The sequence below is a fragment of the Formica exsecta genome, unplaced genomic scaffold, assembly GCF_003651465.1.
Source record: "Formica exsecta isolate Colony F162 unplaced genomic scaffold, ASM365146v1 scaffold2, whole genome shotgun sequence".
NCBI lineage: Eukaryota > Metazoa > Arthropoda > Insecta > Hymenoptera > Formicidae > Formica > Formica exsecta.
The window spans coordinates 3,089,593-3,113,447 of NW_021849297.1; the positions used below are offsets into that span (position 1 = coordinate 3,089,593).

The 23,855-nt window shown below is 38.3% G+C and overlaps 4 protein-coding genes across 6 annotated transcripts in view; 3 read left to right on the top strand and 1 right to left on the bottom strand.

Annotated features, from left to right (window-relative positions):
• Positions 1 to 561, top strand: part of LOC115234280 — a 22,085-nt gene extending 21,524 nt beyond the window's left edge. Inside the window, exon 4 of one of the 2 annotated variants that reach the window (XM_029805232.1) lies at positions 4 to 561. In XM_029805232.1, the coding sequence (XP_029661092.1) occupies positions 4 to 414 (411 nt within the window). In that variant the 3' untranslated portion in view covers positions 415 to 561. The other variant, XM_029805231.1, reaches the window with a different exon arrangement.
• A 252-nt stretch (positions 562 to 813) lies between these two features.
• Positions 814 to 23,855, bottom strand: LOC115234274 (RNA helicase aquarius). 2 transcript variants are annotated; one of them, XM_029805225.1, is made up of 15 exons: positions 23,608 to 23,855; positions 22,836 to 23,472; positions 22,510 to 22,688; positions 6,621 to 6,734; positions 5,615 to 5,718; positions 5,400 to 5,511; positions 5,095 to 5,308; positions 4,948 to 4,996; positions 4,617 to 4,852; positions 3,994 to 4,381; positions 3,383 to 3,631; positions 2,891 to 3,248; positions 2,558 to 2,814; positions 1,351 to 2,485; positions 814 to 1,264 (listed from the first exon to the last, which is right to left on the bottom strand). In XM_029805225.1, the coding sequence occupies exons 1-15, from the start codon at positions 23,689 to 23,691 to the stop codon at positions 1,034 to 1,036; spliced, it is 4,347 nt and encodes a 1,448-aa protein (XP_029661085.1). In that variant the 5' UTR covers positions 23,692 to 23,855; the 3' UTR covers positions 814 to 1,033. The 2 variants fall into 2 exon arrangements, with proteins under 2 accessions (XP_029661085.1, XP_029661086.1); XM_029805226.1 differs by lacking the exons at positions 22,510 to 22,688; positions 22,836 to 23,472; positions 23,608 to 23,855 and adding an exon at positions 7,560 to 7,578.
• Positions 8,391 to 14,973, top strand: LOC115234279 (G-protein coupled receptor Mth2-like). The gene is made up of 7 exons (XM_029805230.1): positions 8,391 to 8,838; positions 12,253 to 12,517; positions 12,834 to 13,138; positions 13,305 to 13,383; positions 13,511 to 13,671; positions 13,824 to 14,061; positions 14,160 to 14,973. The coding sequence occupies exons 1-7, from the start codon at positions 8,787 to 8,789 to the stop codon at positions 14,356 to 14,358; spliced, it is 1,299 nt and encodes a 432-aa protein (XP_029661090.1). The 5' UTR covers positions 8,391 to 8,786; the 3' UTR covers positions 14,359 to 14,973.
• Positions 18,761 to 22,489, top strand: LOC115234277 (probable G-protein coupled receptor Mth-like 5). The gene is made up of 2 exons (XM_029805229.1): positions 18,761 to 20,075; positions 20,521 to 22,489. The coding sequence occupies exons 1-2, from the start codon at positions 19,232 to 19,234 to the stop codon at positions 21,171 to 21,173; spliced, it is 1,497 nt and encodes a 498-aa protein (XP_029661089.1). The 5' UTR covers positions 18,761 to 19,231; the 3' UTR covers positions 21,174 to 22,489.

Sequence of the window (23,855 nt, forward strand, 5' to 3'; positions counted from 1 at the left end):
AAGAGCGCATTGGAGAGTATGCGTTTAACATCGAACGAGTACACGCCGACTCTTTGTGACAGTAAACACGTGGTGGAAAACGTGAGTTACGTGCCGAACTCTATCGAGAAGCTGGAAATAATTCATGAGATTTACGAACCGCGCGCCATTATGACGATTCCCGATGGTATCCTCGAGGAATACGTACCTAATTCCAAAGGAGTCAAGCCTTCTGTAGAGGAGTACGAGCCTGATTTCAAATCACCGAGCAAATTGATGAAGTTCGATGATAGTTATGTGCCGTCGAGTGTGCGACAGAGTACGCCGGACAACTCAAAAAGAACTCCGAGTAAATCGGAGAAATTCAAGACGCAGAGGTTGGAGGCGCGTCGAAAGGGAACATTGGTCAAGAAGAAGATAGATCTCTTTTCGTGAGATATAATACGAATGTTTCTGGTATACAGCTACATGTCGATACGGAATTCGGTTAAAGTAACAAGCAAGGTGATCGAAGAAAATTCCGCAGGATTAGAAAATAGATTTTGGATATGAGACTGATGTTCGTAAAAAAAAAAAAAAAAACTGTGGTTTATAATATATAGTTTATAAAAAATAAATGTTCAATATAAGAATTATCTCTGATTTTTTAAAACTCGCTATTATACTTACTTCGAGACATAGAAATAAAAAATGAATGTCTTCATCGTAATGCGTAAAATCATTCAGTTTTTATGCCTCGAAATACGCGTTTTAAAAAGGATCAGTGAGATAATCAATTAACTGAACATTCACCTAGTTTATTTTGGTACAAGTATGTAAGAAAACTTCGATATATTATTTTATAATAATAATCTCTTTAATAAAACGCTTATTCTTAATATAGTGTGATTGTATCAACGATTGATCGTTAACCCATGAGAGTTACGATATACATCAGTATCTTGGAATTGAAGCAGATGATGGTTTCATTTCCAAGCTGTAAAATTGATTATTTTATTTCGTACTAACGTATCAGTCCTTGTGCAAGCACAAGGTATATCACGGCGTAATCCATTCAGCGGTCGTCTTCGGCCTCGTTCGGAGGATCTTCGACTAAATTCTTTATGATCTCGTATTTGTTCTCTACATTCTCTTTTTTAGGTTCTTTCATTTCATCATCTTCTTGGCTAAGTCCTTCCTCTTCTTCATCGGTATCGTCATCGGCACCTGGATGAGCGGGGATCTTATGCGTCGGACTGCCCATTGTTTGCATAGTTCCTGGCTTCTGCCACATTTTCTGCGATCCCTGAAAATGATACAAAAGAGATCGATCAATATATCGAAAAGACAAGATTTATATCAATCAATTTGTAATAAGTTTTGAGAATTTACCTTCATTCCGCTGACTTTCTCCATATAGTAGTCGTAAACGAACTTAGCCATATGCGGCATATCCTCAATTTCCATTGGGACCATCGAGGGCACGATATTGTTTGGTCGCTCGGTCGGATATAGTTCCTGTGGTATTAGTTGCAGCTTCAACGGTCTCTGCATCAGTTGATCGAACGCCGGCGTAAGTTCGAAACAGTTCTTGAAGAGGGACACGCGGGCGAAGACGTAAAGACCGAGGCGAGCGCGCGACATTGCCACCACCAGACGTCTCGCGTCCCTCAGATGACCAACCGCGCGCGTCTTCACCAGAGACAACAGGATATAGTCGTTCTGCTGACCCTGATACTTATCGACAGTCGTCACCTTGTTCGGCCGACCTATTAAAGGATTGTTTGCGCAACGGATGTTTATCACGTCCCTTATCAAATGTTTCTGACCGTTGTACGTCGTCAATATACTGATCTTATCAGCCGGATATCCCAACAGGCGCATATACATGAACACCGCGACGCAGTATTCGGCTTCAGCGAGATTCTGATAGAAGTAAGCGCTAGGTTCGCTCTCACCGACGCCATTGAAATCCTCGACATTTACCAGTTGGAAGTCGTACAGGAAACCGGCGTTTGCTACAAGATATTCAGGACTATGTTCCACGTGCGCCAAATTGCCCAATTTCTTGTACCGCCAATTGTAGAGATTACAGATACTTGGTCTGGCACGACCCTGGCCGTCGAGATCGACCGTGGGAACGCCTAATCTCACAAATCTTGCGAACAATGATTGCTCCATGTTCGAATACTTCTGAAAGGCCATATTTTTAATGACAGGTGGTAACTGATGGTGATCTCCTATCATTATCCAACGTTTTAAACGATTGTATCCATCCTGGGGATTTTGCAGTAGCAATGGTATAAAAGTCTCTATCTCCAAAATCTGCGCGGACTCTTCCATGAGGATATTGTCATACTTGAAACCCATGTCAACGAGTTCGCGCCGTTTAAGTGCCGCGTGTGTACAAGTCATAGCAATCACTTTGGCCTCCTTCACAAGTAAGTACTTTGACCTGTCGAGACCCGATCGCAGCAATTCGAAAGCACGGAACTCCTCTAACTGAGCGAATATTCTTTCGATATACCTACGCAGATAATGTCTCGTTAGAAACTGCCCGATTGTTCATCCTGTAAAAGTTTATCGCGTGTATTTTTACCTGAAACAACTGTACGCAATCTTGAGATCCTCCTCGTATGAATCCCGCTTGAAAAGCGGCTGCGGAGCGTTATCAAAAAATTTGTGGAATGGAAACTCCTCATCGACTATGGAAGATAAAATGGACTTATCGCTCGTGTGCTGCCTCTGCTTAACTCTGGCTTCGAAGCGATCCCATCTCGTGGATATTTGATACATGAAGAAGTATCCCGCCGTTTCACATGTATATGCAACATCACCCTTCACGTTCAGAGATTCCTGAAGGAAAAACATAATTGTAAGAACGGCTGGACATCACACATCAATTTGAATAGCTTAAAAAATAAATCAATACCTGTAATCTTTGAACTTCCATAAGCAAATCCAAACGCTTGGCAAGAACATAATTAACTCTACCGTAGCGACTGAAATCCTTTTCAGTCTCAAGAGCCTCTTCTCCGTGACCGAGACGCAATAGATGCCGCTCGTCAATATCGAGAGCCATTATCTTCTCGAACAATTGATTGAGAGCTTGATTGGAATGTGTCACGATCAGTGTTCTCTGATTGGGAAAATTATGATATAGATTCGAGATGATTTGCACAGCGACGTCCGTTTTACCGGTACCGGGCGGGCCGACGACCAACGTCAGACCTGGCTGCATTCCAGCTCGTATAGCTTCGACTTGCGTTGGCGTAAAGGGGATTTGATTTCTGCAATATATAACGAACAAAATATAACGACATGTTTTTTCCTCTGTTCGAAAAATAACACATTCTATAATATACTTTATAAATACGCTACGAGAGAGAGAGAGAAAGAGAGAATAACCAAAGTGAATGCTAACTTTTTCGGTTCATTTGCTCTGAATGGACCTCTACTGGGCGGTACGTGTGGTTTAACTCTAATAATTTTCTTAATTGGTTCATTGTTGCGCTTCGCTAGAATATCCTCGAAAGTTAACTGGAACGGCCGTACGAGATTTCCTTCGTCCTCTAGGTCTGTTTTGATTTCGTACTGAGGAAAACTAGCTCGTAGATGATCTATGTCAAGGAACGTATCGTTGAAGTCCATCGTCGCAATTTCATCCGACATTCTAACAGAGAATTAAAATATTTTAACAGTCAATTGAATTACAACTTTATAATTTGTTGAATAAATTATCACGCGCAAAATAAGTGCAGAAAATAGAATAAAAATATTGATCTATTCTTCAAACAACATTAATAATTAATTACTGTTTTAAAAATATTGTTAATGATGTAGCTATGAAAGAACACATTGCATCTGCTATTAAAATATCAGACAAAGTCGTTCAGCCATTTTCAATTGATGCTCTTTCTTAAGCAATAAAATAGATATATAGGCTCAGTTTTATTATAGTAATGTATAGAAAGAGAGATATATATAAAGTTAGATAATTAGTTAGATATATAGTTAGATAGTTATATAAATTACCTAGAATAGCATGCTGCGCCGGGATCACCGTATCCAAGAATTATGTCGTGAAGCCAATCGGGCACGACGCATTCAGTATTCATAAGCTCCCTTATAGTCTCTAAAACTGCTTTAAAGTTGTTCTCCTTAGGTTTACGTCTCATAATAATATTAAATCCCTCATATACGTCCTCGCCGCCGTGACTGGCGTTGTCCATGTCGAGCCGATATTGATTGCAGTCCAACCATACTCTATAGGTTCGCGAATCGCCCGGTAGAATCGGTCTCGGCTCAGGGCCGTCTTCTATCACTCTGCCATTCGAATCGAGCATACCCTCGACCTCACACCCTCGCACCGTCATTAGACCAACTTGCGGTACGAAGGGGAGCTTGTGAGTATATTTCGTGCCTGAGATAGTGTAACAGTTATCTGATTATTTTACTCATTTGTTATAATTATATGTGGCTATTACATGGAAAAAATAGCAGGCAAAATTAATATCTTTAATTAATCTTTTTGCTATATCTCCATATAAAGACGAAATTTGCTATAGCATATAAAATATGCGATACCGGCAAACATTTTTCTTTATATATTTTTTATTTAAAGAATGATACGTATATTTCTTTAACGTTTATCTTACCAATAGGATTCGGTGGCTTGACTGTGATGAGAAAGCATACGTCGTGCTTGCGAAGGTTCTCCCATTCGGATTTAATCTCCTTGCGAACGCTGAGATTTATTGTAACGTCGGCGCGTACCCTCGATGGCCTATTCTCGCCAACATTAGGCTTGGCTACCTCGACTACAGCAAATTGTGTAATAGGTTGTGCCATTCTGGCCCATCCGCCGAAGTAAACACCGCCGTCTTCCGCCCGCCTGCAAACGAAAAAATAGTAAAAATCGATTACTTTTCTTTTCACAAAAAGGGAAGGTAGTTAAATATGACGTAAATACACACTATAATAACATACCAAGGACTCAATCTGCTTACGGCATCCTCGATGTCCTGTCGTATTTCATCTATAAAAACATGAGTAATAAATATATACCACTATAATTATTAATCGTAAATATTTAGATATAAACAAGAATGTTATTTTTTCACTCGTTCTACCTACACGTGGATTCCAAGCGGAATAAATTAAAGTTGCGTAGCAGATAATCGTGCAACGTGAGAAACTGCAGATTCAGTTTCGGCAGAGCCAGACAGCCCTCGCCAGAAAAATACTCGGTCGGGACAATGCTCTCGTTCCAGATGATGTCTTCGGTCGGGTAGAGGGGCATTTCATTCAACTCCTCAAGTTGCGACGGCCTACGCTCGTGTCGCGATATCTGAAATTAAAATGCGTTTTCTCAGAATCCAGCATCGTACTCAATGGGCTCTCGAATTTATGTTTCCCTCTCTTCTCTTTCTTACACTTACCAGCAGCTCGCGCAAAAACTCTATGTCTAGACGGTACCAATTCTCCTCCTTTTCTCGTTCCTTCGGCGGCACTAAATTCAAGTAACTCGCGATAGATCTCAATTTTTCCTGGCTGAAAATAAAAATCAACGTCACTCGTCGCGTTCCATCGATCCGCAAGTGCTCGCAATGCTTTAACGTTAAGCATAAAGAATTTTATATATAGAATTATTCACCTGAGCGAACCGAAATGCTTGTAAAGAGCGTCCCTGATGTCGACACTGGCTACGTTGGCCAACGCGAAGCTTCTCAGGTCCGGAAATTTCAAGAAGACCGCATTCTAAACAGAGTTTTAAATGCTACTTGTTAGTCTCTCGATTTCGAGAATATATAATTATGTTTAATATACAAGCATGTGTTATAGCATATCAATGACGCGACTGGTTGAAGAATTAATTATGGAACTTCAAATTCCTGTTGCGCGATATTCTTCTCTAATCGGCAACGACCAGTTTGTAAAAACCGGTATATATGCAATATGATGTATACAGAGTGCTCCCGGGTTAAATGGCCAAACTTGAAAAATGAATGTAGAATCTCAAAACAAAAAAAACTTTTCCTCTGGAAGTATGCTCGCAAACGCTTCGTTCAAGAGATATTGACTTCTTAAATTATAACTATAGAAATTATGTCAAAATAATTTAGGTTTATCCTCTTTATTGCTTTACAATAATCAAAGTTTAATTATTAAATATTTTATTCAAAATGATGGCCTCTAACCCGGAGACAAGCATTGCATCCATCGATAAGAGAACGAGTGGCTGACTGACATTGTGCGTCTGTGATTTCTTCGTACGCTTGCATTATCCTCCGTTTTAATGATTGAACAAGCACTTCATACACTTTTTGATTGAGAACACCCCATACAAAAAAATCTAATGGTGTTAAACCCGGTAAACGACATTATTCATTCTTTTAGATTTGTAACTTAAGAAGTAAATGTCTCTTAAAAGAAGCGTTTGCGAGCATATTTCCAGAGAAAAATTATTTTTGTTTTGAGATTCTAAATTCCTATTTTAAGTTTGGTTATTTAACCCGGGAGCACCCTATATAAGGTCGGTATATATGCGAAAAATGAAGATTATGATCCGTAGAATAATTTAGAATTGATATATTAAAACTCAAAAATAGTTTATAAATACTTTCTAGAAATTATGACGTATATTTATAAAATTTATATACTTGAAGAGACGTGATTTTAGCGTAGTGTAACTGCGTCATGTCGTGATCCGTCAATGGGTTGCCGGTCTCCTCACTGATCTCGAATCTGGCGTAGAACTTGAGCATTTCCAGAAGCTGCAATCAAAAGTAAAGGTAATTGTTTTTTGGTAGAAGTGGCATTTATTGTTACGAGCGTTACGTATGGTCTTTTGTTCATAGAGAAACGCCATTGGCTGCGATTGATATGTGCATCGATAAAATCAGAATCAACAGAGTAATTGCATTTAAAATCGTGTTTCCACGTCACAGTCGACGAGAGAACCACTCGCAGGTATGTTAATCGTTCTTCTTGACGGACAAGATTCTCCTTCCTCTTTCAACGATGTATCTATCGGAGAAATTCGAGGTTCATCTGTCAAGAAGTCTACATTTATTCTCTATGTTTCATTCATTGAAGGCTTATTTTCTGAATCATTTTCGATACATATTTCTAAAAAATCGAGATGACACATTAATGCGTTACAAAACCACCTATTTTTTGAGAATATATATTTAAGACGATTTGATGTAAAGATATACTTGATGATTGTAATATAATTTTCGTCAATAATCATTCTCTCTTAACGGAGATTGGTTAAATTAATCGGCAAAATAAGAGCGTACTTAATAGACAATTATTATGGCTCGTAACTCATTTGTATGTTCAACCAAGCAACTCTTCAAACGCGATTAGTTGACTGATGTTTGAAGGCAACGTAGTAGTGAACATTAATGATAGCAATTAGTAATCGGAACGTCCTATCATCAGTAGCCTTCATTCAAATGTTACAGATATTGACTCTCTTTTAAAATATGGTTACATTTGTATAGTTATAAACGTGTATATATCAGACATTTCAATTTTTAGGTATATAAAAAAGATATATCGCATAATGGTATACTCTTGTCTAATATACATACTTCTTCGTCGCATTCCTATTCATGCGACGTAACGTTCGTAAAGCAACACGGTAACGTGCGATATATTCGTCCTTTACCTGTCGATAGAGACAGTTCTTTTTTTTTTTTTTTTCCTTTTATAAACGTCTATCCTTTTGAAGCACGCATGTGCTACCCTTTCTCTCAGTAGTTTCACGACCGCGTCGCATCCCTATTCGATGTAACGGCACTTTAAAAGTCGACGAAGAAATCTGATGACAATTTAGCGAACCGGTCCTTCTGATCATTATTTCTGCATGCAGTTGAATGGGACGCTAGACAGGACGAGAAGAAAAAATGCATGATGCTCAATCGTACAGCACGGACCTCGTTCAAACGCAAAAAAGTGGGAGTAGATATCTCCGGTCGCGCAGTCTGCGTCGCCGGCAGACTCCGGTGAGCAGTTCGTCGTCGCGTTCAGTTCCGCTCGTAGCGCAAGTGCGTGAGTGCGTCTCATTGAGCTCGCCACTCCAATCCGCTTATCGGGGTTCGATCGTATCAACCATATAAAACACATCGATTTCTCCGTAAAGACTCGCACGAGGACTTTTCTCGCGATTTTGATAACATTCCAGATCGCTTTACAGTAATAAGCGTAATTTTTCCTCTTGACCGTCTTGACAGTTTTCGGAATTTTCAAACCGAAAATCAAGACCGATTGATAAAAGGATCGATAAGTCGCGAATTTCGCTCTTTATTCGAGCGTCAGCCGTCGTGTGGCTTTGGAAAGGAGAGAAGAAAACGCGCCGACCGAAGAAGGCGATCGTGACACATCGCGTTCGTTGTCATTGTCCAACCGCCGAAGAATGAAAATCAAGACCGATTGATAAAAGGATCGATAAGTCGTAGCGTTCTCGCTCTTTATTCGAGCGTCAGCCGTCGTGTGGCTTTGGAAAGGAGAGAAGAAAACGCGCCGACCGAAGAAGGCGATCGTGACACATCGCGTTCGTTGTCATTGTCCAACCGCCGAAGAATTTCCCAAAGAAATTGCAGAAAGCGGCATCGTCCTTCTGGTGGCGAACGCCAGAGCGATCCGGGACCGTCCGTTGACCTCGATCGAGCGTGGCGTTTTTTCCCCAAAGAGAGGGAGACCCTCCGAAATTCGTATCGTTGGATCCTCCCAGCTTCCCCTAACTCGACTACCTTGGCGAGAAACAGGCTTGCTCCCTACAATAAGGAACGAAGAGATGCGGTAGAGAGCGAGAGACAATGTCGTTTGACGTGAGTTACAACAGGCAGCTTGGCGCGTCGTCGATCAGAGGTGCGTAAACTTCCTTACACGTTTGCGTGTAACGTTTCTTCCTCGTCTTTGTGCCCTTTGTTTTTCGTTTCTACATTTATTCGTGCGACTGACGTATTCTTGTTTCTGTAGAAACCTTCTACTTTCCGTTCCTGCCAATATTACTTAACTAAAAACATAACGATAATGATCGTTGAATTAATAAAATTATCATTAATCGGCAAAATACTTAATATTTTCCAATTCTACCTCCCAAAACTCGACTTAACTAACATGAAAATTTTCCTGTGTGGAAAAAAAAATGCACCTTGCGTCAATCAACAGAATTCCAATAATATTATGACGTACCGTTGTAAAGTCCGTCTTTTATATCTTGAATTATTATGACTCTGTCACGTAAAAATATCATTGAAAATAATGGCAATATTCAGAAATTGTATCCGCGCTCTAAGCTATGATTAATAATATTTATTGCTTCTTGGACATATTTTTTTTATTTCATAAATGCGCTTGTCGTAATTTTTATTCACGACGTATGCATCAGGGAATTACTTCATTAACGTGAAGCGTAATTCATTGGTATTTTATGCGATGTAAATTTTGTTCATACATAATTGTAGTTGTTTGTGTAGACATGTAGATATATGTTGGGAATAGAATACTTCGTTGATAATTAATTGACTTATCAATGATCAGAAGGAGCGATTGGATTAACGTTATACAACGACTTCGATTCACGTATTGACAGTAAGAAAATTCACAACAAACGTCTGTAAAAATCTTTAATCGAAAATATTTCCTAGACAAGGAAGACGTTATATTGAAGAGAATTATTGCTAAATAATTAACTTGCAGTGTAGATATCAACGAATACATTATATATACGTGCGCGTTTCTCGGGATAAACAATATTTCGTTGTCCGCTCGGGAAACTTAAATCCTATAAAAGTCGTTGAAAAACAGCGGATACTGCAAATCGATAGAAGAAATTGCAACCAAAGTCTACAAATAAATGTAAACGATAAGATTGATGTCTTATCGTAATTTCTCATAAAAACCTGATTTAATAAAAAGATACAGAGTGCATTAAGCAAGCATCTTTGATTATCAATAGAGAGCGCTTTCCGTTCATTCGTTTCTGCTAAAATGAGATATTTCAAGCACACGAAGCGGTCTCGTTACTCGTTTTCGTTCCGTTCCGATTATCTTCTTTTCTCAACGCATGTTGAGAATGCGCTAATCATGAAACGTCAATGCTTTTTATGTTTTTGCCCTATATAAATTATATATACGTATTGTATACAAATAGCTTATCGTATCAAGTTTACGCGACGATCAAAACTGAATGAATTTTTTTTACAACGCTCTTCCTTTTTCTTCGTACCGATAAACGATGTAAATAACACATGTGACACGAAAACAATGCGTTTATTTCGTTCAGTCATTATATGCATTATACAAATTGCGCTTAATTAAACGTGGACGGCATTTACATCTGCGTTAATGAAGTTGTCATCATAAGTAACCGCAAGTATCCAAGGTGACGAGCATGTTTGTACGATTCTCGGTTAATCACGCGATTTAAATATTAAAAATTTTTATTTCAACATTCCGAGAAAAACTTCCTAGAAATTATGCAAAACTACGATTATGCAAAATCCCGACGTTTAATGATTATTGCGTTCATTTACTGCGACGAAATACCGGTAAAACACAATCTATAGACTTTGTTAATAGCTTATGATATGAGCTATCACGTTCTCGAAGTTTGCAATTTTGATATTTTACGCAGTGACGGGATAATTACAACGATCAGTTAAACAAGAAATTGACCCAGAAAACTCGAATAGTTCAGAGCGAGCGAGCGAGAGCGAGAGAGCGAGAGAGAGAGAGAGAAAGAGAGAGGAAAGCGTATGTAACGATACTTGTACATCGTATTGTAAAAAATAATATTATCCGCCAAGATTGCAACAAACCGATATCATTTTAAATGAAAGATGCAAAAAATAAATGAGACGTTTACTTTAACTGATAATGATAATAGCAATAAATCTCGCTGGGATAGTGTTAAAAAAATAAATACAACGAACACGCGACTCTTACAAAAAAAACATATGTATCGCGTACATATATGGTTAATTAAAATATAATCTTCTTTTATCTTAACACAACTGCAAACAATTTTAATACAACAAATCGAATTCCTTTAACGTCTTAAACGAGCGTTGCAATTTTTATAACACGCGAAAACGTGGCGTTGCAATTTTTATAAGATAAATTAACCGCTGCACATCTCAGCATTTGCTTCTCGCTTCTTGCATTTCCCGTTGCTAAATAAAAAAAAAGACATTCAACAATTCGAATCGAAAATACGATCTCGTGCCAACAATACAGCGGATGCACCGAGGATCTGCACACGCACGTATATATCTGGTGCACATGCACGCGTGTGTGCAGTCCGGTCCAGCGCCTGTAATGAAGTGTTAGCGTACAGTTAACAGAGAGAGAGAGAGAGAGGAAGAGAGAGAGAGAGAGAGATAGAGAGTCATATCCCTTCTTCTTTCATAACGATTGTTTCATATCGCGCATCTGCCATTAAGCGCTAAACTGGGTTACCATCCCTATTACGTTTCTTATTGCGAATTGCGTTCTTTAGATCGACGCACTCATTTCTCATTTCTCGCAGAGAAGGAGAATCATGACATTCGCAAATGAAGCTGCATTACATAAAAACATATGCGATATACGCGATCCGTTTTATTATTTTCTCGTTGCAAATCTCTATCACTCGTATCCCCGGACTCTGATACACTCGCGCGATAACGCCGAGCCTAGTATCGTCGATGATAAAAAGAAAAAAAAAAAGAAAAAAAAAACGATTTCGGTATCAGTCCGAACCTCGCATGACGCACGCGAAAATTCTGCAACAAATGCTTTTGCTAGAATGCTAGACGTGACATAGAAACGCGAGATCGTGTTACCATTTGTTATATTATATCATTAAAAGACTTCAACATTTTATTATTTTAATGTTCAATATATCTTATTATAACTTTTCAACTTTACATTATATTTAAATGAAATATCGTATACAAGAAAAATAAATATATATAAAAATAAATATTTTAAAGAAGGAAATATTATATCCTTTAAAATAAATATTTTAAAGTAGGATATATTATATCCTTGTCAGATTTTTAAAACAAATCCACTTCAAGATTATTACAATAATCTTTCCGAGAAAAAAGTTACATTTACGCGACGAGATCCGACTAATGCGAAAAAATAATTCCTTATCAGTTTCCGCGTTTATAAACAATTAACGGATAAGACACGGCTGTAGTATATCAAGCTAAATCTTCCCGGGCGTGTCCCTTCGCAAGAAACGGCGTATTAACTACGACGCGCCGTTCATCGAGATACGACGCTTTTCAGGTTCCCTCTGGTTGCCGTGGCTTTGGTTGCTCGCGAGCACGATCTCCCCGAGCCTGTCCTTCGACGTATCCTGTTGCCCCGAAGGCACGGTATGGCAATACTCGACCAACTGTTCGGACGGCACGAACATTCGTCTACAATGCCCGAACAACACCTTCCTGATCGATCCCGAGCAAAATGAGCGCGATAACTTCACCATCATCCACGAGAATGATACCGCCTGGCTACTGTTGGACATGAACCACGAGAGAATCCCGGCTGACAGGTAAGGTCACCCCACAACTTCCGTCCGGCTTATCACACGCGTAATCGTGCCGGGAAATACTCATTTCTCGCGCGTTCATTCGAGAAAAAAAGAGAAAGAAACTTGCAGTTGTAAGCACCGGATGTTAAGAAATATAAGGAAAATCCTGATGTTCAGAGATTTCCGAAGTTCGCATATCCTATTACGACGCGCGATTAATGGTTAATTAATATTCGCTTACAGAATCTTTCGTAATGGATCATTGATAAATCTATGATCGATAGACGGTATTTTTATCACTAATCAATTTCTTCATAATTTTTTTTTTTTCATTCAGTTTCTGCACAGCCAAATCAGCGCGAAGCGGCGGCGAGATCGCCCTCGCGTGCTTTGACGAGGATCTATTAATCGAGATGTCGATAATGTGGAAGAACACGCTCATCTGCATCGTCAGCATCATCTCCGCTATTTTCCTGATCGCCACCCTGGCGGTTTATGTTATACTGCCGGAATTGCGAGAGCTCCAGGACAAGGCGATGATGGCCGTCGTCACCACTCTGGCAGTCAGTTACACCGTCCTATCCATTCAGCACGTGCGACCGATGATAATCGAGGATAATTACACCATTTGCGTATTTTTCGGTACATATACGTATAATTATACATTATAAAATTAAGCAGGGAGAGCTGATAAATGTAAGAAAATTCTTGTATTATATATAATCGGATATATAATCATTAAATTTTCTCGCATCTCTTTTCAATCTCTCATTAATATCCAACTTATATCTTTACACATTTGTTTTAGGGTTCATACTGTATTTTTCCTTCATGTCTGCGTTTTTCTGGCTGAACATCGTGGCCTTCAACGTGTGGCGTACTGTGTGGTGAGTGACACAAATAAATTCCGTGAGAAATACAAGATATCGTCTACGCAAAATTGTAATAACGTCAATCGATGAAATACATGTTTGAAATTCCGCGTGTATCTTCAAAGTTTAATTATCCGCATAGGTTTAGGAACTTCAGGATCAAAGACCAATCGCTCTACTCCGCTTATTGCATTTGGGGATGGGGCGGCCCGGCGTTTTTGCTAATCACCACACTGACGATGCACTATAGGGAGGGACATCATTTGAAACCTGGCTTCGGCGACTACAATTGCTGGTTCGGCGGTAAGTTATACAGGAATAATCCTCTGTTCTCTTCAACAACAAAAATCGACTATAGACTACACACGGAATGTACGTCGACGGTTTAAAAGATCGTTTCATTTGTTCTCATTTTCTAACGCGAGATAAGACACGTGGCCTCGCTTATTTTGCAGGAACCGAACAAACGTGGGCGTACTTTTACGGGCCGATCGGTATTTTGTTAATGTTAAACATAATCTACCTCGGACTGACCAGCTGGCGTTTGTGGCATCAATATCGCGATTACACGGGAAGCAACCTGCGAGTCTTGCGATTCAAGTGTCTATTGTACTTTAAACTGGTGCTCGTCACGGGTATCACCTGGATCTTCGAGCTATTGTCGTTTGCTATTGATACAAATATAGAATTTTGGTAAGCAATCTTTTAAATATTCTATCCCGACGCGCATAGATATCTATTAATATATAGATCAATTATTAAATAAAATAATCGACGGATGTTCTCGTCAGGATACTGACGGATCTGTTGAACGGTCTCCAAGGATTTATCATATTTCTACTCCTGGTCGTGATGCGGAAAAGAGTGCGGAAGCTGTTGGCGAAGAAGCGACCCTGCGGTATCGATTTCCCAAAATCCTGGGCGGCCTATGAGAATGAGGAATGCGAAGAAATGCTTCCCGAGGAAGTCGAATTGTCTCAACAGGAATAAGACACATTTTTACGTTCTTTCCTTCCCTCCCAAAATATATTTCCCAGGATCATTACACGCGGGTTAGATGTAAGAAATATCACTTAAGAGAAAAGACAATCTCGAATTATCTGTATATTATCTGACAAGTTAAGCATAGATAACATGACCGTTGTCGTGCTTTAAAATGCATACGGTTTTAAAGATAACTTATATTTGTAAACGCATTTTATCCTCTGTATGAATATTCCCGTTATGTATATTAATATCGCGTTAGATAAATTATCTCCACTATGTTCATCCGTTATCAGTCTCGTCATTAAGATTCGCGAAATCAATGTTACTTCGACGTATCTCTTATTCGTGTACACACATTACCTATTCTTGTAATATATATTCTCAAAAAAGATACGATATTTGGCTGATAACGGATTAACCAATAAATATCATATGTTTCCACGTAAATTATCAATTATTGCGAATTATTGTGCTTTTTTTACGATTAGCGTAGCCGAATATGTTATTATTAAGCACTGTACAAGAATCTCCGTAAATTAATTATATAGATTTATTGGACTAAATTGCTGTGTGTGCGTGGAGGAAAAATTAAAAATATATTGAAGATTACAATTATTCATCGGTTGGTAACATCATTTAATTCGCGCTCGTGATTCAGTTTCTCATTCGTGGAAACGTGACGACGACGAGTCATCCGTATCACCACACGTCTCTACGCGATTTCCCGCGAAAAAATCGCATAAATCCGATTCATTCACGAGAATGATTTTTACCCCACTTCTACTATCGATCGTCATAAATGCTCACATCTCGTTACGTATTATGCAAATTTTTAGAGACACGCCGAAATATTCGCATACGGTAAATAAATTACGTAAGAGAATTCGCCATGAATTAGTCGAATTCGATTATCTCTCTGAAACATCTGGTATAACAAGTATTGAGAAATAATTTACCGTGCAAAGGTCGTTTGTACCTCTGAATTTGAAGGCTATTTGACGTTTTCACAAACAAACAATAGCCGCGATGTACATGTGATACGTGCTCGCTAGTTCGAGTATGTATCTTTCTCGATAAAATCCGATCCGCTCAATGCATGTGTGTATATATGTATGACATAAGCTTAGAAAACAGATTCATAAAAATTATCGCCGTGAGCAGATATCGAGTGTTGTAAACACACGCCGCATCTGTCCTACTTTCATTGATTTCACGCGTAATTTGTAACACGTCATCTCATAATTTGATATATATTGATGTGAGTTACGCAGGATACTCCAGAGAGATCAATTAGTGAACCAACCTTTACTTATAGATTAATCTGAATCCCGAAATCCATTTCCGAATCCTCGGCGAAAATGTCAAGGATATTTTATGAAGGCTTATAACATCAAAATTATAGGTCCCCATCGAGTTTTTTTTTTTTTTTTTTTTTTTTTTTTTTTAACTCATGAATCTGGGGAATGGTTATTTAAAATACTACCATGTGAAAGAGTCACTTCCCGAGGAAAATGTGTATAAAATAGACAAATGTAAATATACGTAATTAGTTATAAAAAGATCAAATAACATATGTGATTTTATATGATCAAATATAATAATATTCAAAATTTGGCGCTATATATGATCTTATCTTTATGTAATCATATTCGGCTTGATCTGTTTTCATATACAATATATACATGTATAATCAGATCTAGCTGAATATGATTATATAAAGATAAAATCATAACGCACCAAATTTTAAATATTATTATATTTATATGACCAAATCATATATCGTGCGCCAAAAATTTCGAATTTATATATATATATGATCTTATATAATTACATAAATCTATTTTTTCTCGGGCATGAATAAGAGGTGATCCACAAGTCCGGATTATCCCTCGTTATACCATTATCACGTTGCATCTTGTCTATAAAGCGACGTGAACGACGGTGAACGATGACGCGTATCCAGATGTAACAAACCCGATTACATTTGGTCGTTGGTATTGACAAGCTTCTCATGATACTGATGCAGATAGATAGTAGGTCACGATTGCATGACGCGGACGAAATTTGTTAAGCAAATCGAATCGTCTCGTGACAATCGATGCGATTGGATGCGACGAATATGTACAGATCACGTTCGATGCTCGCAAACAAGATGGTACGCGGAATTCTTACGAGATATTTGCAAGCATGCAAATATGTATATTTCATGAACAATTATTCATTAACATTATTCACACAAATCACGAGAAACATCGCTATGCAAATAAAGTTTTTCTTATTAAGAACAGAATCTTTCATAAACAAGTCTTTTCGCAAACAAGTCAAGTATTTTGTTAGTATCTAATATGCTGATTCATGTTGTTATGCGAAAATAGAGATATGCATTATAATGAAGGAATCTCACTCTATGATTTTTGTTGTTTTTTTTTTTCATTTGCTTGTGTAATAATATCAAAATGACTTGATAATATATAAAATAACGTAATCGAACGATCGTTTGAATAGAGATGAAAAGATCGAGAGTATAGAGAGTATAATAGAAACGAAGGAAGAAAGAGACGATCGATAGACATGTAGATATTATGTATACATTGTATGTTGTATTGTTTGTTCACATATACGTCATGATCGATAGCAGTATAATAACTGATTAGACAGGTATAAAAATTGATCCACGACAATCCCGGAACTTTATTGCAGCTGCATTAATAAGATATACCGTTAAACAGATTAGAAGCGATGAAAGAGGATATTGCAACGATTTTTATATTCCTCTCATAATCAGTTGTCTTCAATACAGAAAGAAATTAGTGAGAATAGGACCCGGAGTTTTTATCCAACTAATTTTTTTGAGCCAATTCACGTTGTACGAAAAAAATATTAAAAATATAAACACGACTATTATTGATCATACTTTAAATATCTATATACAATGACTCGATTGTATTCAGATACGAAAGAGAAATGATACACGATTGTCATGTATAATGCATTGCCAGTCTAAATAGAACAGCTCGTATGCTAACATATATTGCATGTCTTGAAAGGGAGCGGCTGTAAAAAAAAATATATCCAGAAGGGGAGAAGAGCCGCCACAAATTATCGCGGTTCGATGATCCGAAAAGATGTCCGGGACCCAACTATCTGTCCTTCTCGAGAGAATCATTATTGATTTATCATTTTTTTTAAATGCATTCTAAGATCATTTTCAAAGAATTTCAGAAAAATTGTTCACTTATTCATCAAAAGTTTAAAATAAGAATAATAATAATAATATAACAATAATCGTTAAAAAAGATGCTATATCGTTTCATATCTTATTTATATACGACGCAGAAAATACGCGGTTTATCTTTTCTTTTTTACACGACCGTACAAATCTCGTCATATCGCAAGACAGGACCTGAAAATATTTTTTCATCTGAGTCCAAAACCATTTCCGGTCTTAAATATATACGACGGTACAGCTGTAGTATACTTGACAGCGATTCAGTGTTTTCTCAGAGTACGTAACAAGACGAGCACGTGCTGTATTTACGCACGCCCTTGCGGTCTAAAGTTAACGCGCATTCATCGAAGTAGCGGATGAGTAATACAAACACATAAAGATAAGAAAAAAGAGAAAGAAAACAGAAAAAATTATAGAATTTTATGAAGAACGCGACTGTACGTAAATACCGCGAACTCATATTACGTATGTTAATTCTCATGATATTTAGAAAAAATATTATCGCCATAAAAATTATTACCACTTTTGCAATCTCGGTTTGTCTAACCGTTCCACACGTTGTGACATTTTAATAAATAAAATATATACGTGCGAGGGAATCATCTTTGCGATTATACATTCATATAATATTGGAGTTTGAAAAATAATGATAAGTTTGATCAGAATAATTATATAAAAATTGCTGCGTTAAAAAAAAAAAAATGTCTTAAATTTTTTGTATCTGTGCGAGAAGTTGTATATATTCGAAAAAAATATTAGATTAAAAAATGTTCATTCGTTTCTTATATATCGATAAATAAGAAAATAAATTAAGTATTCTTGATAAGTTAGATGTTAGATATAATTTAGTTTCCATGTCATTCACTTATTGATATCGTTATCGTACATCGTATATTGGTAATCCTTTGACATTTCATCAAAGTTTCGAATTATCAATATTGTGTCCCATGATAAATAATGTTCATTTAATCTTTAATCACATTGGCGCATTGTAAAATTATTATATTAATATCAAAGGCCATATATATGCGTACATGCATGTGTGTGTATAAAAGAATATTTCATTAATTTTAAAACTACTCCTACATTAATACTCAATGTATATTATACAATAAATTTTACGATAGTATTTTAAATTTGTTTATAAACATTATTATAAAAATTTTACTTTCTGTACCAATATTTAAGAATAAAGAATGCATCATCAGAAACGCAGAGAGACACGTGTGAGCGCAGCACCGACGCGTGCTATTGTGTCTTCGGAGCCGCAGGCTCCGCCGCAAAGGCTCGCTCGAGGTCGTCGAGGGGTACCGGGAGGGGATCGGAGGGCCCCCGACCAGCCCCGACACGATGGAGAATGGGAATGTCATGGCGGCGGACGCTGGTTGGGGTAGATAGGTAGGTAGGTAGGTAGATAACCGCGGGAGGCATTGGCGACGTATGGGCAGGTATGGCGAAGCGAGTATGATACACCCCGCGATGAGTTGACAATGAGTGAATCACACATGGACGGTTCGTGAAATACGATCGAGTAAACGGCCACGGAAACTTGGTGAAAGTTCTTTCAACGGAGAAGATACGAGAAATTGAGCACACGAATACGAATGTAAGGAGAAAGAGCTGCGTGCGCGCGCGTGTTTCGGCGTCATGTATCCGAAGAGCGTGCTACTGTTGCTTGTCGTCGATTGTGGTATCTCAGGATTGAGGAACGCGCTCGCCGATACCGAGACGCGACCCGCCGAAAGCAGCCAGACAGACGGTGCCGGTACGACTTCGGTGAACATCGGTAAATGTTGCGAGCCCGAAGAGCTGCTGCTCGACGACCGGTGCACGCCGTTGACGGAGGTCAACGAGACCAAGTGGCGACCGGAATTCGTGGCGGAATCGCGAGACGTGACAATTGGGAGATCGAGATTCGTCGTGCCAAAATACGAATTGAAGATCGGACGGCCCAGGTGTAACCCCGACGAGCATCAATGGCACGTGTACTATTATCCGTCCGGGCCGGATCGCCTGGCGATTCTACCGACCGGTGTGCTACGTCACTACATCATCGATTTAACTAAAGCTGCGGACGAAAACAGCGGCGTCTACGGCGCCGTGGTGCCGAATCTCGACAGCGACGATGATGTCGATGTTGAACGTGCGACCATACACTACGACTATCCGTTCGGACATTATTGCGCTGACAAGGCGGTGCTCAGCGATGATAAGCTGGTGGCGACATACGCCATGCTCTGCGTGCCGGACATCGCCGTGCGTTGGACCGACACCAACTACCTGATGAGGCACGCGATCGATCCCGCTTTCCACGCCGTGTCGATGGCTTGCTATCTGATCGTCGCGGTGGTTTACTTTGTGCTGCCGCAGCTGCGCGACCTCGTCGGCAACATCATCACCAGCATGACTCTCTGCCTCGTGGTCAATCAGTGCGCCTCCACCGTCAGGATATTCACAGAGTTCGGCAATCACGTCAGCTTCATGATCGCCGGTAGGTTTTTTTTTACTTATTGTTAGTGCGAAAGCGTGAATCATTTTTTTCACACGTGTCTGTGTGTATAACTTCTTGAACTATTTCTTGTTTGAGCGTAAATCATTTCCCGGTGTAATCCACCGTGTCAAAGCATATTCGATGTCCCAGCGTTGCTGACGCACTGCGTTAATGATAGATTTTTTTTTCAAGCATCAATTATACAGCGAAATTTGCGGTATTATCATTTTCAAGACCATTATTATTGTTTACAAGACACGCAAAGTCAAGCGCTGCGAAAGAGAGTCGAATGAGTCATGATTCAACGTGCTCGCGACGGAAGGACTAATTAATAAGCGCGACCGCTCATAAACGGCCTTTTGCTCCGAAAGCAAAATTGCCAGACAAATTGCCGGACTGAAGATGTACGCTAAAATATCTCATTTCTGTCCATTTCTTTTTTCAGACACTGTCATGTATGTTTCCCTAATGGCTGCCTTCTTCTGGCTCAGCGCCCTGGGCTACTACGTGTGGAACACATTCAGGTCACGCAACGTTTTCCTGAGGGTGACCGATGGTAGGAAATACTGCTACTACTCGTCGTGGGTCTGGTGTCTGACGATCTGTATAGCCAGTACTGCGATCTTTGCGCACTTCGCCCTCGAGACAAACAAGCCCACCGTGGGCGGCACGACCTATCCCGCCCAGGAGACCGTGGGCTGGCTCGGGATCTCCGTGATGTTCATGTGTATCGCCTTCACCGTCGTGATCGATCTCTGCTTTGTGCTGACGACCGCGAACAGGATCAAACGGATGAGCACGTACGGCCGAATTCATCACAAAATGAAGTACAGCTTTCGCATGTTCGTTCTTCTGTATGCGATCCTGAGCACCGGCTGGTTCTCGCTTCTACTTTCACGGCTCAAATTCGATGCTCTGATATACTGCCATATCATCGTGAACCTGCTGCAGGCATTATTCGTACTCTACGTATGCGTGTTCGGTCAGCGCAGGGTCACGTTCCTGCTCGGAAAAACGTGCAACTGTTGCAATCCTGGGGACAACACCGAGGGTCTCGATTGGGGCGAGGAGATGACAGCCATCAATGCGGGTTATTAACGCGGCATTTATCTTTTATAGATTACGATCTGTGACGCGTAATGTAATCCTGATCGGAATCGTAATCAAGCAATAACGATCATCGCGCGTTTAGATCGTGAACTTGCGCGAATGGCCATAAGTGAGGTATACAAAAAATACCGGAGATGCATTTATGTACGAAATGAAAAACATTCTATACATTCTATACGCCAAAGTATATATTCGAGAATTGACGATATATATATTCTTCGTGCGAGATCAAAAACTTGCCTTGAGATTTATCTTAAAAAGTCACAGCTCTTTCATAAACGTATACTTTTCACGTAATTTTTGTTATATTTATATATATATATATATATATTACATATATATTAAGCATAAATACATGCATATATGTATATATATGCAATATATAATATATATAATACATATGCACATATATAAATATATATGCATATATATTAAAACCAAAAGAAATATTCTTTATGGAGTGTAAAAAATGCGTGGATATGTATTTTATATTCCAGAAAGAAACAGTATTATATACGTAGTAACGTTATTATATAAAAGTAAACGTAAAACGTGCAGAAAGATATATAAAAAGAGAAATACGTATATATGTATATCCGAGACAATATTGAGAAAGATAAAATGTATTGGCAGCAATATATTGTAAATAATTATGCAAAAATTAGGGTGATCGAATCAATGTAGAAGTAGAGAACAAACAAAGCATGAAAAGTTGTTGAATCTCAGACACATTGAAGAGGATCTTAGAAATTAAAAAAATTTTTAGGAAGTTATATATGTGAAATACATAATCAATTAAAATGTTTGAATTGATAAGCAAATGACACGGCACTGGTAAAATTGTTTATCTGATATTTCATGTTTGGTGATTATACGTGCCTTAAATGAAATCAATTTCTTGCCTTATAAAAATGTATGCGAGACGTTTTTTTGATACTTCACAATTTTAACACATCTAATATCTTGCATGTATCAATGTTTATAGCATATTATGTCATCATAAATGTACTGATAGGTTCTATATATAAAATCGATTATATTGTGCAATATCAATTACCGTATTTAATTAACAAACAAATCTGTTATGCAAATGTGTTGCACAATATAGTTAATTATGTGTCACTGAGCCTTAAATGATTTTATACTTTTAATGATATTTGCATAGTATTTATATCTATATAACATATATGTGTGTATATATATAAAATTCGATTTTTGTATGAAAAATATGAGATTAGATTCGATAAATGAATTCGAATCGATATCCTGGATTAAATTATTTGACACATCTTGTCTATAACATACATTTTGTGTGAAGACTTACCTGTCCAAATAAACTTCCCTCTAGACGATGTAATAAATTAGATAACTGGCAACGCACGACTAGATGATTGTCATCCATGATAGTATTGAAGAAACGTCTGGTGGGAAGTAAAGCCTCAAGATCGATGATTAATTCCAAAAATCTTTCGCAGTATCGCACTTTGTCCGAAAGTACAGGTCCTGTCAAGAATATTTATATTGTTGGAGTTAAATTATTTTATGTACTTAACGTTATCACATTATTTTTAATAAGATTCATAGAAATTGAAATCTTTTAAATCAGACAAATAAAATTTAATTTTTTGCACAAGACAAAAAGATATGTACCTTCTGCGGGAATTGTCTCCAATATTGTCATGAATTTTATCATGAGCTTATGCAAGAATCTGCGTTCCCACTCAAGTTTCTCCTTTTGCTCTGGATTATCCTTCTTTCTTATAACTTTCCAATATTTCCTCCATTTTGGATACTTTCTAAATTCGAGTTCTCTTCTACCGTGTTGCAAGGAAATCCACATAGACAGAGATACCAATCTTTTGACTTCCTCTCTAACTAATAATATCTCCATGGAATTGAAACAATGATTTAAAAACACTATCAATGCTGTCTGTTCTTTTAAATCAAAGTCCATTATGCTTTCTTCTAAGCATGCTTCGAGAACTTTTTGGTAGAATCCAGGAAAGTGCGTTGAATTTTTTTCAAATGCCTCCCAAACTTGTACTCGCTCTCTGAACTTCTCATTCACCATGACAACAATGGACATGGTGTGCGCTCGCGTTGCATTTTCCGCGTTGTAATTTGGCCAGAGAAAATTCTCCAGATACTGACTAAACTCCAACATCATGATTCTTCGAATGGAGAACTTGGACGCGCATATCTCTTGTATGTAAATATCTTCCACTATCTGAGGTTTGAACGGTAGATGCGTATCTGTAGTGTGTGGCGCCCAATATTTATTCGCAAGCTGCACAGAATCATAATATAACGATGAGATCATATACAAAGTCAACAAAAACGTGAAACAAAAATTTGCTTGATTACAAGATTCATATTATCATTGCTTGTAAAATTCAATAAAATAATAATCGATGAAAGATACCTGGGTGATCCTGTCCGCATTGATTTGTTCTACAGTCGGAGCAGGGTTATTGCTCTTAATAGGCGGTGCGTTTTGATTCTCCATCGTATTTACAAACTGTAATCAATTAATTATAATCGAACGTTAACCTCACTTTATTCACTGGCACATGTAACACAACATTCAATTGTATGCAATCAGCATGCAACTGAGACTGCGCTTGATTTAGCCATTTGGCGCTACAAATGTTTAAAAGCATTTGATTGACC